Source organism: Scyliorhinus canicula, chromosome 8 (assembly GCF_902713615.1).
Source record: "Scyliorhinus canicula chromosome 8, sScyCan1.1, whole genome shotgun sequence".
Taxonomy (NCBI): Eukaryota; Metazoa; Chordata; class Chondrichthyes; order Carcharhiniformes; family Scyliorhinidae; genus Scyliorhinus; species Scyliorhinus canicula.
In genome coordinates this window covers 169,523,383-169,539,253 of record NC_052153.1, presented here as the reverse complement: position 1 = coordinate 169,539,253, position 15,871 = coordinate 169,523,383, and the positions used below count along the sequence as shown (strand labels likewise).

Genomic DNA, 15,871 nt, shown 5'->3' with positions numbered 1-15,871 from the left:
CTTAAGGGCAATTAGGGTTGGGTAACCAATTCTGGCCTAGCTCGCGATACCCATGTCCTGTGAAATAATTTTTTTAACCTTGTTGGGGGGGGGGGGGGGGGGGGGGGGGGGGGTTGGGGGGGGTTCTCCAAGGCCACTGGCCCTGGGAATCATGATGGCTAGTTCGAGTAGAAATAGCAGGATATATTGGATGAGAGGGGGAGGGTTTCAGATTCCGTGGACATTTGGACCGATTCTGGAGGAGGTGGGTCCAGTACAAACTGGACGGGTTACACCAGAGCAGAACCGAGAATGATGTACCAGGGGGAGTATTTGCTTGAGTGATTGGGAAGGGTTTAACCTAAAATGGCAGTGGGATGGGAACTTCTGCAAGGAGCCCGAGGAGGGGGAAACAAGGACAAAAACAAAAAACAGAAAGGGGAACAAGAAAAGTGATAGGCAATGTTTGTCATTGTCTGTCCACCATCATCCCTTTAAGTAACATTCCCCAATCGATCATAGCCAACACACACCTTGTACACTCGCAATTACCTTTATTAAGATTCAAGATCCTAGTCTCAGAATCAACTAAGTCACTCTTCATCTTGGTGCTTGTAAGGTAATTTGGACATTCTGAACTCTCCCTCTGAACAGGCGCCGGAATATGGCGACTAACTTCATTGCAGTGTTAATGTAAGCGTACTTGTGACAATAATAGATTATTATTAAACACAGGGTTAAAGAACAAAGAACAATATACCACAGGAACATGCCCTTTGGCCCTCCAATCCTGCGCCGACCATGGTACCTGCCTAAACTAAAACTGTCTGCACATACGGAGTCCGTATCCTTCCATTCCCACCCTATTTGTATATTTGTTTAGATACCCCTTAAATGCCGCTATCGTACCTGCTCCCACCACCTCTTCAGTTAGCGCGCTCCATATACTTACCACCCTCTGTGTAAAAGACTTGCCTCGTATATCTGTTCTAAACTTTTCCCCACGCACTTTAAACCTATGTCCCCTGGTACTTGACACTCCTACCCTGGGAAAGAGCATATGACTATCCACTCTGTCCATGCCACTCATAATCTTGTAGACCTCTATCAGGTTGCCTCTCAACCTCTGTCATTCCAGCGAGAACCGACCGAGTCTATCTAACCTCTCCTCATAGCTAATGCCCTTCATACCTGACAACATCCTAGTAAACTGCTTCTGTACCCTCTCCAAAGCATCCACATTCTTCTGTTAGTGTGGCAACCAGAATTGTGCACAATATTCAAAATAAGGCCTAATTAAGATCCTGTATGACTGCAATATAACTTGCCAATTTCTATATTCAATGCCCCGACCAATGAAGGCCAGCATGCCTTCTTGACCACCTTATCCACGCGCGTTGCGACTTTCTTTCTTTTTAAAAATAAATTTAGAGTACTCAATTCATTTTCCCAATTAAGGGGCAATTTAGTGTGGCCAATCCACCTAGCCTGCACATCTTTGGGATGTGGGGGTGAAACCCATGCAAACACGGGGAGAATGTGCAAACTCCACACGGACAGTGAGACAGAGCCAGGATCGAACCTGGGACCTCTGCGCCGTGAGGCAGCAATGCTAACCACTGCGCCACCGTGCTGCCCTCGCGTTGCCACTTTCAGTGGCCTTGCACGCCCCGATCTCTCTACCTATCAGTACTTGCAAGAGTTCTACCATTTATTGTGTAATTCCTACATGCATTGGACCGTCCAAAGTTCATTAGCTCACATTTGTCCGGATCAAACTCCATCTGCCATTTCTCTGCCCAAGACTCCAACCAGTTTATATCCTGCTGTATCCTCTGACAAACCTCTTCAGTATCCGCAACTCCACCAATTTTTGTGTCGTCTGCAAACTTACCAATCAAACCAGCTACATTTTCTTCAAAACCATTTATATACACCACAAGCAACAAAGGCTCCAGAACTGATCCCTGTGGAATGCCGCTAGTCACAGCCTTCCATTCAGAAAACCACCCTTCTACTGCTACCCTCTGTCTTCTGTGCCCAAGCCAGTTCTGTATCCAACTTACCAGCTCACCTCTGATCCCATGTGACTTCACCTTTTTCACTAGTCTACCATGAGGTACCTTGTCAAAGGCTTTACTGAAGTCCATGTCTCCAACATCTACTGCCTTTCCTTCATCTATCATCTTTGGTACTTCCTCGAAAAACTCGATCAAATTAGTGAGGCACAACCTCCCCTTCACAAAACCATGCTGTCCACCACTAATAAGTCCATTTGTTTCCAAATGTAAGTAAATCCTATCTCTAAGAATCTTTTCCAATAATTTCCCTTCTTAAACAATGGAACAACATTGGCTACTCTCCCGTCCTATGGAATCTGAGCCAATGAGGATACAAAGATGGCTGTCAAGGCCCGAGCAATTTTCTCCCTTGCCTCCCTCAGTATTCTGGGGTAGATCCCATCAGGCCCTGGGGACTTATCTATTTTAATGCTTATTAAGATGCCCAACACCTCCTCTTTATTAATATCAACTACACTACATTTCAAAACTAGTTATTGGCTGTAAAGTTATTTGGGGTGCCTTGAGGTCAGAAAAGAATGGCTTTCTTTTACTTAAACGAGTTCCAGTTATTACAAATTAACACAGAATATTCTCAAGTTCATTATTTACTTTGTCCACTTTAGCCCCAAAGGTGCTGCATTGTGAGATGTGCTGCCTTTTGGATGAGGCGGTCAGAACCCAGAAGGAAAAAACAATAAAACAGGGAAATAAGAATACTGGTTTAAACTGGTCTTCGTAATGATGCACTTTCAAGGACTTCATTAAAAATACAAAGCGTGAATGAAAACTGTAAGCAGTCACATGGCTGCCCTTATTACACTGCATGCTTCTTTTTTCCCTTTATTCTTTCATGGGATATGGGCGCCACAGGCAAGGCCAGCATTTGTTGCCCATCCCTAATTACCCTCGAGCTGTGTGGCATTTTAGGAGTCAACTACATTGCTGTGGATCTGGAGTCACATGTAGGCCAGACCAGGTAAGAATGGGTCAAATCCGGGTCCCCAGAGCATTACCCTGGGTATCCGGATTACTAGCCCAGTGACAATACAACTACACCACCGCCTCCCCTGCCGAAGAGAGGGCTTTACTCCCTGGGTTGATTACCCACTTTCAGTCCCGATTGGTCCTCCAAGCAACGTGACCCTTACTCTACTGTGTTGCCCTAAAAGGGATAATCACCACTGTCTTGTATACTTTAAAATGGAACACCAATAAAAGAGGGGAATGGGAATAGTGGTCTGAACTGTTTTTTTCTTCTAGGGAAGGTGACAGGTTCTCCACCATGCACCAACCCAGCCTGCCCCCAGGGGAGCAGGAAATTCTGCCCAAACTTTCGTCAGAAAATTAGGTGAGAGCAAAATAACATTCAAGTACATTTTAACGCAGGCAAGAAAACCTATGTGTTGGGATTTTGTTGTTGGATACAATGAACAGTTAGTATTAAATAGATGTGCTGGGAGTCAGATTACGCACTGAACAAATGTTTTATCTTGACATATTGGGCGAAATTCTCCGACCCCACGCAGGGTCGGAGAATCGGCCGGCAGCGGCGTTAATCCCGCTCCCGCAGGGTTTTTTATTCTCTGACCGGCCAGAAACCGGCGTTGTGCAAATCCCGCCGGCAGCCTCTGAAAACAGCTGGCGCCGGCGGGATTTCATTATATTTTGTTTGAACAAATCTCCGGCCCGGATGGGCCGAAGTCCCGCCGACGTGGCCATGGGTCATGTCGGCGAAAAACAGAGTAGCTTTAAAACGGCGTCAACCATCTTCAATGGTTGACGCCGGTTCAGTGTCCGGGGGGGGGGGGGGGGGGGGGTGGAGGGGGGGGGGGGGGGGGGGGGGGGTGGGTGGGGGGTTGCTGCATCGGGGGGGGGTGTTGCGCTGGGGGGGGGGGGGGTTTGCGTCACATCGTAGGGGGGTTGCGTGCATCGGGGGGTGGGTTGCGGCATCGTTGGGGGGTTGCGGATGGGGGGGGTTGCGGCATCGGCGGGGGGGGTTTGCGGCATCAGGTGGGGGTTGTGGCACGGGTGGGGTTGCGGCATTCGGGGGGGTTGCTTCATCGGGTGGGTTTGCGGCATCGGGGGGTGGTTGTTCGGCTCGGGGGGGTTTGCGGCATCCGGAGGGGGGGGTTGCGGCATCGGGGGGGGGTTTGTCGGCATCGGGGGGGGGGTTTTCGGCATACGGGGGGGGGGTGTGTGCTGCTGCAATCGGGGGGGTTGCGGCTCAGGGGGGTTTTGCGGCATCGGGGGGGGGTAGGGGTGGTGGGGAGGGGGGGTAGGGGTGTTGGGGAGGGGGGTAGGGGCGTTGGAGGGGGTAGGGTTGGGTGGAGGGGGTAGGGGTGGTGGTGGGGGGGGGTTTTGGGGGCAGCGGCGTGCAGAGAGGGGGGGGCGACGGATGCCCGGGGGCCAACGCACCGTCGCCCCCCCCCTCTGTACGCCGCTGCCCCCTACCCCAACCCCCCCCCTCACCACCCCTACCTCCCTCCAATGCCCCTACCCCCCTCACCACCCCTACCCCCCTCCACCACCCCTACCCCCCTCCCCCACCACCCCTACCCCCCCTCCCCCACCACCCCTTCCCCCCTCCCCACCACCCTACCCCCCTCCCCACCACCCCTACCCCCCTGCCCACCACCCCTACCCCCCTCCCCACCACCCCTACCCCCCTCCCCACCACCCCTACCCCCCTCCCCACCACCCCTTCCCCCCTCCAACGCCGCCCCCCCATCTCTCGCAACGCCGCAACCCCCCACCCCCAACGCCCCTACCCCCCTCACGCCGCCCCCCCCATCTCTCGCAACGCCGCAACCCCCCCTCACGCCGCACCCCCCCACCCTCTCAACGCCGCAAACCCCCTCATCGCCGCAACCCCCCCCTCTCAACGCTGGGTCCCCCCCCCTCTCAACGCCGGGTCCCCCCCCTCTCAACGCCGGGTCCCCCCCCCTCTCAACGCCGGGTCCCCCCCCTCTCAACGCCGGTACCCACACCCCGTCCCCCTCCCTCTGAACGCCGGTACCCACACCCCCCCTCCTTCTGAAGGCCGGTACCCACACCCCCCCTCTCTCCTCCTCCCCCCTTCCTTCCTCCTCCCCCCCTTCCTTCCTCCTCCCCCCCTTCCTTCCTCCTCCCCCCCTTCCTTCCTCCTCCCCCCCTTCCTTCCTCCTCCCCCCTTCCTTCCTCCTCCCCCCCCTTCCTTCCTCCTCCCCCCTTCCTTCCTCCCCCCCTCCTTCCTCCCCCCCTCCTTCCTCCCCCCCTTCCTTCCTTCCTCCTCCCCCCTTCCTTCCTCCCCCCCCCTTCCTTTCTCCGTTAGTGGGGGGGGGGGGTGCGGCCTTGAGAGGGGGGGTACCGGCGTTGAGGGGGGGTACCGGCGTTGAGGGGGGGTACCGGCGTTGAGGGGGGGGTTGCGGCGTTGAGAGAGGGGGGGGTGCGGCGTTGAGAGAGGGGGGGCTGCGTTGGAGGGAGGTAGGGGCGGCGTTGGAGGGGGGTAGGGGTGGTGAAGGGGCTAGGGGTGGTGAGGGGAGGGGGTTGGGGTAGGGGCAGCTGCGTGCAGAGGGGGGGCGAAGGTGCGTTGGCCCCGGGCATCCGTCGCCCCCCTCCTCTGCACGCCGCTGCCCCTACCCCAACCCCCCCACCACCCCTACCCCCTTCACCACCCCTACCCCCCTCCAACGCCGCCCCCCCTCCAACGCCGCCCCCCCCTCTCTCAACTCAACACCGCAACCCCCCTCTCAACTCAACGCCGCAAACCCCCCCCCCCCTCTCCTCTCAACTCAACGCCGCAAACCCCCCAACGCCGGGTCTGTCTCTCTCTCTCCCCTCCCCCCAAATGCCGGTCTGTCTCTCTCCTCCTCCCCCCCCCCAAACGCCAGGTCTGTCTCTCTCCTCCTCCCCACCCCCCCAAACGCCGGGTCTGTCTCTCTCCTCCTCCCCAACCGCCGGGTCAGTCTCTCTCCTCCCCCCCCAAACGCCGGGTCAGTCTCTCTCCTCCCCCCCCCCCAAACGCCGGGTCAGTCTCTCTCCTCCCCCCCCCAAACGCCGGGTCAGTCTCTCTCCTCCCCCCCCCAAACGCCGGGTCAGTCTCTCTCCTCCCCCCCCCCCAAAAACGCCGGGTCAGTCTCTCTCCTTCTCCTCCCCCCCCCCAAAAACGCCGGGTCTCACCACTTCCGCAGCTGGTGAAACTGACGCGTATCGCGTCAGTCCGCTGCTGGCCCCTCCGGGAACGGAGAATAGCCGCCTAAAAGAAGGCCCCCACGCCGGAGTCATCCACACCAATTATGCTCGCCGGAAATCGGCGTTACGACGGTCTGCGGAGAATTTCGCCCATTATGTGTGGGCGTAACGAGCTTTCAGTTTCTCAAGAGCTGCAATGCCATATTCAGTGGCTTTAATGGGGATAAAACGGAAGAGATTAATATCTGTTTTTAACATGGTTTAGAATCCTTGAAATAAGAACCTTGAGGGTAAATTCAATAGCTACCCAAAACCGGCGCAGGGATTAGGTTGAAAGATTAGGCCACGCCTCCTGCTTTCCCTGCTTGTTGATGTAAATAATAGTAGCCATGCAGTCCAGCTCCATTGAGTGACTGCAGACTTAGCAAGTGGACAAGGAGATGAGTATCATTTAAAATTAGCCTGTGTCACTTGAATTGGGCAGTCGGGGAAGGGAATTCTGACTGGAATAAGGGAATCAGCACGCTCCAATATTCGCGGATGTAGCATTGCAAGCCTTTAAACCTTCAGACTCCCTACAGTGCAGAAGGAGTCCATTCAGCCTATCGAGCCTGCACCAACCCTCTGAAAGAGCACCCTAACCTAGTCCCAATCCCCCACCCTATCCCTGTAACCACACTGACGATCAATTTAATAGGCCAATCCACCTGACCTGCACACCCTTGGATTGTGGGGGGAAACCGGAGCACTCTGAGGAATCCCACACAGACACGGGAAGAATGTGCAAACTTTATACAGTCACCCGAGGTCGGAATTGAACCAGCGTCCCTGGCACTGCGAGACAGCAGTGCTAACCACTGTGCCACCATGAGTGCAGGAATCCACAGTGAGCTAGGAATCTCCAAATACACTCTGAAAAGGCAGTGGAAGCAGATATCCACCATGGTCCAGGTGAGTAGTGCAGCCCCAAGGTTTTGGATGAAGTGCTGAAAGAAGTTCAAAGATCTCAAACCAGTGGTCAAGGTCAGTGATTAAAAATGACTCAAATGCTGTATCCATCAACCCAGCCACTAGTTCTGAAGAGACATATTTGTCCTGAAATGGGTGGAATTTTCCAAGAATCTGGCAGTGTCAGGTTCAGACCAAAAGCCAGCATGTCTCTCTCCAGATGCACAGCCCAGTTTTCACTCCAGCGTTTCTGGCAATTAGTGCACAGAAACATGGGCATAGTTTGCAACGTGGTTCTAGTGGGACCGGGCCTGATTGAACCGGCAACTCCGGCTCACAGTGATCAAAAGGGTGCACTGATCTTCGCTAAAAATAAAATTCCCCATCACGGACATGGCGGACCTCCCCCCACCCCCCACCCAACCCCACAAGCATTGGGGCAACCCACTCCCCCCACCACATAAGCATCTGGGTAGGACCCCCCTCCCCGTGCCACCCTCCTGGCATCGGGGCACTTCTCTCTCTCTCTCACAGGCATCAGGGTTTCCCCCCCACACCCCAACACGCATAAGGGGAATCTTCCCCATGGCAGGACTGCCAAGGTGGCACTGCCAGGTTGGCACGGCTACATGCCCAGGCTGCCCATGGGGCAGTGCCTGGGCATGTGCCTCATCACTCAGGGCCCAAACCTATTTGTGCGCCCCAGCGTGGTCAGCACGACTGTTTTTTGTTTTTGGAAAACCAGTCGCGATTCATGCCGCGAATCTGGTCCAAAGGTGTCACGCCAGCTGGGTGGGATAATAGGTTGATGGCAGAAGTAGCAGTGTTAAACCCCATAATGCTATTTAAATTTATTGTCAAATATGCTAATCAGGCTCACTCATGTCCTGGACATCAACCTGATTGCATCATCAGAGGGAGTCTGGGAAGATCGCATTTCAAAATCTCGCTGGTGCAAATCCCATTTTCAGCCTCTCGCGAGATTTAGCAGCTATTATGGGATTTGTACCCACAGCTAGCATGGCCACGTTAACTCGATTTTTCACTCCACACATGTCAGACCTGCTGAGTTCTTCCCACACTTGCTGTGTTTCACAACTCAACCAATTCACCATATCCCCTCACTCATCTACCAACAATCTCCATCAATCACATCTCTTACTTCACATTCCTGTGCTTCACCGCACCCTCACACACTCAGCACTGTTGCAAACCTCACACCCACACTTCACAGCTTGCACACACAGCCAACTATTCAACCATAACAGCGACGGCATCCAAACAAATTCCATTAGACTCACTGTCATTTCTTCTCCCACTCTTGCAGGATAAAGTCATGTTCCCCCGGAGGCGGCAGCAGCAAAGCGGTCAGAGGTCGGCATGTCCTCACCCAGAGGGAGGAGATGATGCTCAGCATCATTGGAGTGATCATGACCAAGATTACAAACAATGACAGGACTGAAACTATCATAATCTTCCTTCTCATTTTCCACCAGCATCCCACACTGTCCTCTGATATACAATCTACAGGTGGTGTAAGTGCACGATTCTTGATTGCAACCCACACTATCCCCGCAATACAACCTTGTGCCTTTCCCATTTTGATATCCAAGAACCTCCACCTGACCAAGCAGTGGTGGGAAAACAAGAGATGAATCATGGAATCCCTAAAGTGCAGAAGGAGGCCATTCAGTCCATCGAGTCTGCACCAACTCTCAGAAAGAACACTCTACCTAGGCCCAGTCCCCCACCGTATACCCACAACCTAATAACCCCACCTAACCTTTTGGACACTAAGGCGCAATTTAACATGGTCAATCCTGCTCATCTTTGGATTGTGGGAGGAACCCGGAGCACCTAGAGAAAACCCACCCAGACACTGGGGGGAAGTGCAAATCATACACAGATAATCACCAGGCTGGAATTAAACCTGGATCACTGGCACTGTGAGGCTCTGCAAGACATGCCAGATCATCGACTTGGATACCACCATTACACGTGGTAACACCATCCACCAGGTACGCGGCACATACTCGTGCGACTCGACCAATGTAGTTTACCTCTTACGCTGAAGGAAAGGATGTCCCGAAGCGTGGTGCATTGGCGAGACCATGCAGACACTGCAACAACGAATGAACGGGCATCGTGTGACAATCACCAGGCAGGAATATTCCCTTCCAGTCGGGGAACACTTCAGCAGTCAAGGGCATTCAGCCTCTGATCTCTGGGTAAGCGTTCTCCAAGGCGGTCTTCAGGACACGCGACAACGCAGAATTGCCGAGCAAAAACTTATAGCTAAGTTCCGCACGCATGAGTGCGGCCTCAACAGGGATCTTGGATTCATGTCGCATTACATCCACCCCCCACCATCTGGCCTGGACTTGCAAAATCCTACCAACTCTTCTGGCTTGAGACAATTCACACCTCTTTAACCTGTGATTATCCCTCTCCCTGGATCTGTAATGATTTGATTACCTGCAAATGCTCGCATTCCAAGCATTGTCCAGCATCTCTGACTTTGTCTATATAAATGTTTCTGGAACATACCTCGCCATTCACCTGAGGATGGAGCTGCGCTCCGAAAGCTCGTGTTTGAAACAAACCTGTTGGACTTTAACCTGGTGTTGTAAGACTTCTTACTGTGAGGCAACAGTGCTAATCACTGTGCTACCCCAAAAGAAGAGTAGGAAGACAGTGACAAATAAAAAAACACCGTCTCTCACTCTCACAGCCACCACCAACTCAGACATTGACATGCTTTGTATTCCGAGGGGCCTTTGAGGCAGAACCTTCACATGAGGTATCTGACATGAATGATTAACAGACAGGGTAAGGGCCAAGAGTAACACAGGTGCCAGATCGCCAGAGAACATGTCATTCCTCTTCATTCTCCTCCCTCCCTCCTCCTCCCCTTCCTAATCCTCCTCTTCCTCCCTCCTCGTCGTTCTCCCTTCCTCTTCCTCCATTCCTCGCCATCCTCCCTTCCCATCCTCCCCAGCATCAATTTTAGGCTGGCGACTGGGCACAGGCATGGGATTAAATAGTCTCCTGACATACCTGTCCAGGCCCTCACATGAGCAGTAGGTGCTTAATCAGGCAATGGATAGCCACCATCATGTGACAGGACCTCAGTAAGGAATCACAGCATCCTGGTGAGGATGGGAAGGAAAGAAGTTGTTGGGAGGATGAAAATAAGCTTTAAATAACCATTCCTTCCATATCCACTCTGGTCTGAACAAATTATACTGCCATGACAATAAAGAGTGAACATGTTCAACCATTTGGATTCAAAGTATTACATGGATACAACAAACAATAACTTGAGAAAAGATATTCCACTACCTAAGCAGTACTATTGGAATTTTCTGTTATGTGATATAAATTCTGTTATACAGGAATAATTTTAAGAAGTTGTGGTGACATCTGCACAATGACTTTCTTTGAGAAGCACAGCAGGCAGGTACTTTGGGAAAAAGGGGGACTTGTGCTCAGTTTTAACCATAAAAAGCATTTCCAATAAGCATCAAGTGGCGCTTCACTCCAATGGGACATGGTAAATTATAATTTCCAGAGACATGGGCATTAATTAATAAAAATGATAAATTTGCCCCATACTGGAAGCTCCACATTATGTCCCCTGCAAGAACCTGCACATTTAATATATTACATTTGAGGTTTATTGAGAACGAGACTCATCGCCTTACCTCTCTAACATCATTGTTGCTTTCAGATCTTCTTCCACACTGACAATAGACAAACCCCACGCTTTGTGTAACAAAAAGTCAAAATTGAAAAGACAGTCAGTTATCATAGTCGACATTTGGTTTGAGCTCAGCAGGTGGTAAGGAATTCCATTCAATTTCCGTAGATTGAATACACGATTCACTTCAGCATTCTTCTTGAACACCCAGGCCAGAGGTTGACTGGTCAGCTCCTCTTGGTTCCAGTTGCTCGACTCTCCTGAGCAAATAGTTGGTTTCCCCAAAAAATAGCTTGCGATAGTCATGTGCAAAGATAGTTGGGATTCTTTGGATGAGAAGTACCTCTTCAAGCAGTTCAGTTTCAGTGCTGAATGAGCCCAGTTAAACGTGTAAGTGTTGTCGGTCCTGCACTCGACCACGTGAATTTTCAGGTCTCTGTGAAGTTTGAACCAAAGCACCAGAGGGAACTTGGACTGAGAAACATTTTGAAACTGCTGGATCTCCTGCATGACCATCTGGTCCAAAGATAGAAGGTCAGTCAATTCATCAAATGTGACACCATTTCTTGACAAGGTCAGTAACCCAGCTACTTTCTTCACAAGCTCTCCTCCATGTTCTTTCTCCAGTCTAGTGAGAATGGCAGAATACAACTGATGTAGAGTTTGTGGCAGAAATATGTCCGAGACTAGGGTGGAGGATTGCCAGTTGAGGGACTCTCTGTATGCACACTGGAGATACAGGGGGTCAGGACAGGCAGCGCACGCTTCCAGTAATAAACACCGCTGGTCAGCTGTTAGTTTTCGATGGTCTTTCTTTAACAAATAATTGATCATTTTCTCTATTTCCATGGAACTGAGCGGTGGGATATGAAGAATGTCCCCATGTTCCTTCACCTTCTGTGAAAAGAATTAAGACTTTATAACGAAACTGAATCACTCCCTCCTTAAATCAATATGGGAATCTCACTGAAAAAAATATTTTCCTCCTAACAGTAATTTCTGCAATAAATGACAGGTTGATTCAGAGTATCAGAACAAAGTGGGAACTCATACTTCATACAGACATGAGATATGAGTGCACAAATCATTCACTGAAGGTGGCAGGGCAGGTTGAGAACGCAGTTAATAAATCATACAGAATCCTGAGCTTTATAAACATACAAAAACAAGGAAGTTGTGATAAACCTTCTAAAACACCAGTTCGGCCTCAGCGGTTATTGCATTCACACGTTATAATAATAATAATCTTTATTATTGTCATGAGTAGGCTTACATTAACACTGCAATGAAGTTACTGTGAAAATCCCTAGTCGCCACTCTCCAGTGCCTGAGCGAAATTCTCCAACCCCACGCAGGGTCGGAGAATCGCCCGGGGGCACCGATATTCCCGCTCCCGCCATGTTCAAAATTCTCCCACCCGCCATAAAACGGCGTTCTTCAAATCCTGCCGCCCGCCTCGGAGAACGGCTGGCGCCGGCGGGATGCCTTGTTTTTTTAGGCCTAATTATTCTCCGGCCCGGATGGGCCGAAGTCCCGCCGACGTGGCCACGGGTCATGTCGGCGAAAATCAAAGTTGCTTTATACCGGCGTCAACCATTGATGATGGTTGACGCCGTTCAGTTACCTACATCGAGTGCCGGGGGGGTGGAGGGGGGGGGGGGGGGGGAGGGTGGGGGGGGGGGGGATGGGGGAGGGGGGGGGGGAGGGGGGAGGGGGGGAGGGGTTGTGAAGAGAGAGTGAAATCACTTACATCGCGTGCCGGGGGTAGGGGGGTTGGGGGGAGGTAGGGGCGTTACGGGGTAGAGGGGGGTTAGGGGGGATAGAGGGGGGTGGGGGGGGGGGGGGGTAGAGGGGGGTAGGGGGTAGGGGTAGGGGGGTGTGGGGTGGGGGTGGGGGGTAGGGGTAGGGGTGGGGGGTGGGGGGGCCTCGCCGATTGGAGTGCCGAGATTCCCGCCCCCGCCAATTCCCGGGTGGCTGAGAATCTCTGCCACGGCGGGGGCAGGATTTTCGGCGGCCCCAGGCGATTCTCCGACCCTGCTAGGGGTCGGAGAATTTCGCCCCAGATCAGTCTATAAGTCCATCAGTCTATGAGAGGATCATTTAGGAGTCTGGTAACAGCAGGGAAGAAGCTGTTTTTGAATCTGTTAGTGCGTGTTCTCAGACTTTTGTATCTCCCACCCAATGGAAGTAGTTGGAAGAGCGAGTAAGCCGGATGGGAGGGGTCTTTGATTATGCTGCCTGCTTTCCCAAGGCAATGTTGGGGGAGGGGGGGCGAGTACTAAAGTCCCAATGCTGGCAATGATGGATGGTAGGAAGAGTGGGCGGCCTAATGTCCGAGGGTGGACGGCGGCGCAGGGGGACCTGTCTTTTAATTTGAGATTGGGGCGCCCTTTGAAAGACTCTGTGGGGGCAGCACGGTGGAGCAGTGGTTAGCATTGCTGCATACGGCGCTGAGGACCCGGGTTCGAATCCCGGCCCTGGGTCACTGTCCGTGTGGAGTTTGCACATTCTCCCCGTGTCTGCGTGGGTTTCAGTCCCACAACCCAAAGATGTGCAGGATAGGTAGATTGGCCACTCTAAATTGCCCCTTAATTGGAAAAAATAATTGGGTACTCTAAATTTATTTTTAAAAAAGTCTCTGTGGAGCCAGGCTAGCCGGTTCTTTCGACCACGTTCCTCAAGAAAGAAGGCGCAAAACACGCCCTCCGCCCTGTTTTATTTTGACTAAGTGTCAGAAGATCAGGGGCGAAATTCTCTGACCCCCAGCAGGGGCCGCGATGGGCCGAAGTCCAGGGTTCCTGGGGGGGGGGGCGCGGGGCGATCGGACCCCGGGGGGTGCCCCCATGGTGGCCAGGCCCGCGATCGGGGCCCCCCGATTGGAGGGCGAGCCAGTGCCGTGGGGGCACTCTTTCTCTTCTGCCGCCGCCACGGCCTCCGCCATAGCGGAAGCGGAAGAGAATCCCCCAGCGTGCATGCGCCAGTGGTGACGTCAGCGGCAGCTGCCGCTGATGTCACCACCGGCGCATGCGCGAACCGGCGAAGGTGTTTTGGCCAGCCCCGGCGCAGGGCGGCGGGCCTGAAAGGCCGCTGGTGCTGGTTTTGGCGCCAGTCGGCGTGGTGCCAACCGCTCCGCACCTTTGGGGAGGCCCGACGCCGGAGTGGTTGGCGCCACTCCCCTATGCCGGAACCCCCCGTCCCGCCGGGTAGGGGAGAATGCTGCCGCTGGAGTGAAAATGTGGCTGTTACTCTGTGGAGAAATACGCCATATTTTCAGTCAGAACCTGACATGTGTGCATTTTTTGGGAAAATTCAACAGCATATTTCTGGTCAACTTCAGGTAGTTAAGGGGCAGATTAAAAAATAAATATATAAATAATTAAATTCTGCAAATATCAAAATGTATTATATTCATGGAAATTTTGCAGATCTCAGCTTCTTCCTGCATTCTTCATTATCTTTGCTCTTTTAGGGCAGCACAGTGGCGCAAGTGGTTAGCACGATTGCCTCACGGCGCCGAGGTCCAAGGTTTGATCCCGGCTCTGGGTCACTGTCCGTGTGGAGTTTGCACATTCTCCCCCTGTTTGCATGGGTTTCGCCCCCACAACCCAAAAGATGTGTAGGGTAGGTGGATTGGCCACGCTAAATTGCCCCTTAATTGGAAAAAATGAATTGGATACTCTAAATTTAAAAAAGAAAAATCTTTGCTCTCTTCTCTTCTTTATCTTTCTACTCCCTGCCTGGCTTATCTCTGCCAAGAGGATGGCAGATTGACTGAAATATATCTGAGCACCTGTCTTACCCACCAGTATTACCCATGGAAGATAATCCCTTCCCAAGGGGAAATGCCAGTTCTCCAAGTCATCACCAATGAGATCAGAAAACTAAAATACTTACATTTTGCTGCCTTGTGACTCGTCACTATCTTACCCTAGATAGTTTCATATTTTAAGGCCAACTTAGAGCCCTGAGGCCAACTTGATGTTTGGGGTTTAAGTAGTTTTGCTCTCAATATGCCATCAAGTGAATTATTCACTTGGCATTGGAAAAGTCTACCAGTCAATGCCCTTATAGATAGGGTGGTCCTTGCTGGGCAAGCAACATAATCTGTACATTAAACTTTGCAGTTTCAGCTGGTTAAGCTCCAGTATAAAATTTGCTTTGCCAACCTGCGTCTAACTTTTCCAGACCTAGGTGGCTATGGAGGGGCAGGCATTGTCCATATAGAGAGAGGTTACTTTTTTTGTGACAGACGAACAGAACTAGTACATGTATAGATTTCAAGGACAGCAAGTTGACTTGCAGACTCTCAAATACAGTGGGTTTGTTTCTGCATAGGTCAGACATTCAACTCACCAAAATCTGTGGAAGAAAATGTAAGAACATATGAAAATAAGAATGTAAGAAGTGCAGGAGTAGGCCATTCGGCCCCTAAGACTAACAAGAGAAAAAAATCCTTCCCATCTCCATATAAAATTGGACAGCCCTTACTTTTATACCTCAGGAGAGTCGAGCCACTGGAACCAGGAGGGGCCTCCTCGTTCTAGATTTCCTCATGAGGGAAAACCTCCTCACAGCATCTACCTGGTCAAGCCCCCTCAGAATGTTATATATTTCAAAAAGATCAACTCTCATTCTTCTAAACTCCAATTACGGAATACCCAACCTACTGAACTTTTCCTCACAAGGCAACACCTTCAGCCCAGGAATCAACCTCATGAATCTTCTCTGAATTGTGTCCAGTGCAAGTATATCCCTCCTTATATAGGGTGACCAAAACTGCACCCTATACTGTAGGTGCAATCTCACCAATGTCCTGTACAGTTGTAGCAAACCGTCCCTACATGATTTTGGCAAAACAAGCAGCAGATGACAAACTGATGACTAATAACCCCAATTAATTTTATTGAGCTGTAAACATTGAATGATACAGGAGACCTAATCATAGCTACATTCACAAACTTGTGCAGATTGATTTGTGGGAACAGTACAGTGAGGACAACCTACATTGCTT

General features: G+C 51.7%; 1 protein-coding gene across 1 annotated transcript in view; it reads right to left on the bottom strand.

The window, feature by feature from the left end:
• LOC119970691 (NACHT and WD repeat domain-containing protein 2-like) overlaps positions 1 to 15,871 on the bottom strand; it is a 216,904-nt gene that overhangs the window by 101,865 nt on the left and 99,168 nt on the right. The window contains exon 17 of the mRNA XM_038805713.1: positions 10,865 to 11,757. Within this exon, the coding sequence (XP_038661641.1) occupies positions 10,865 to 11,757 (893 nt within the window). The remainder of the gene's footprint in view (positions 1 to 10,864; positions 11,758 to 15,871) is intronic.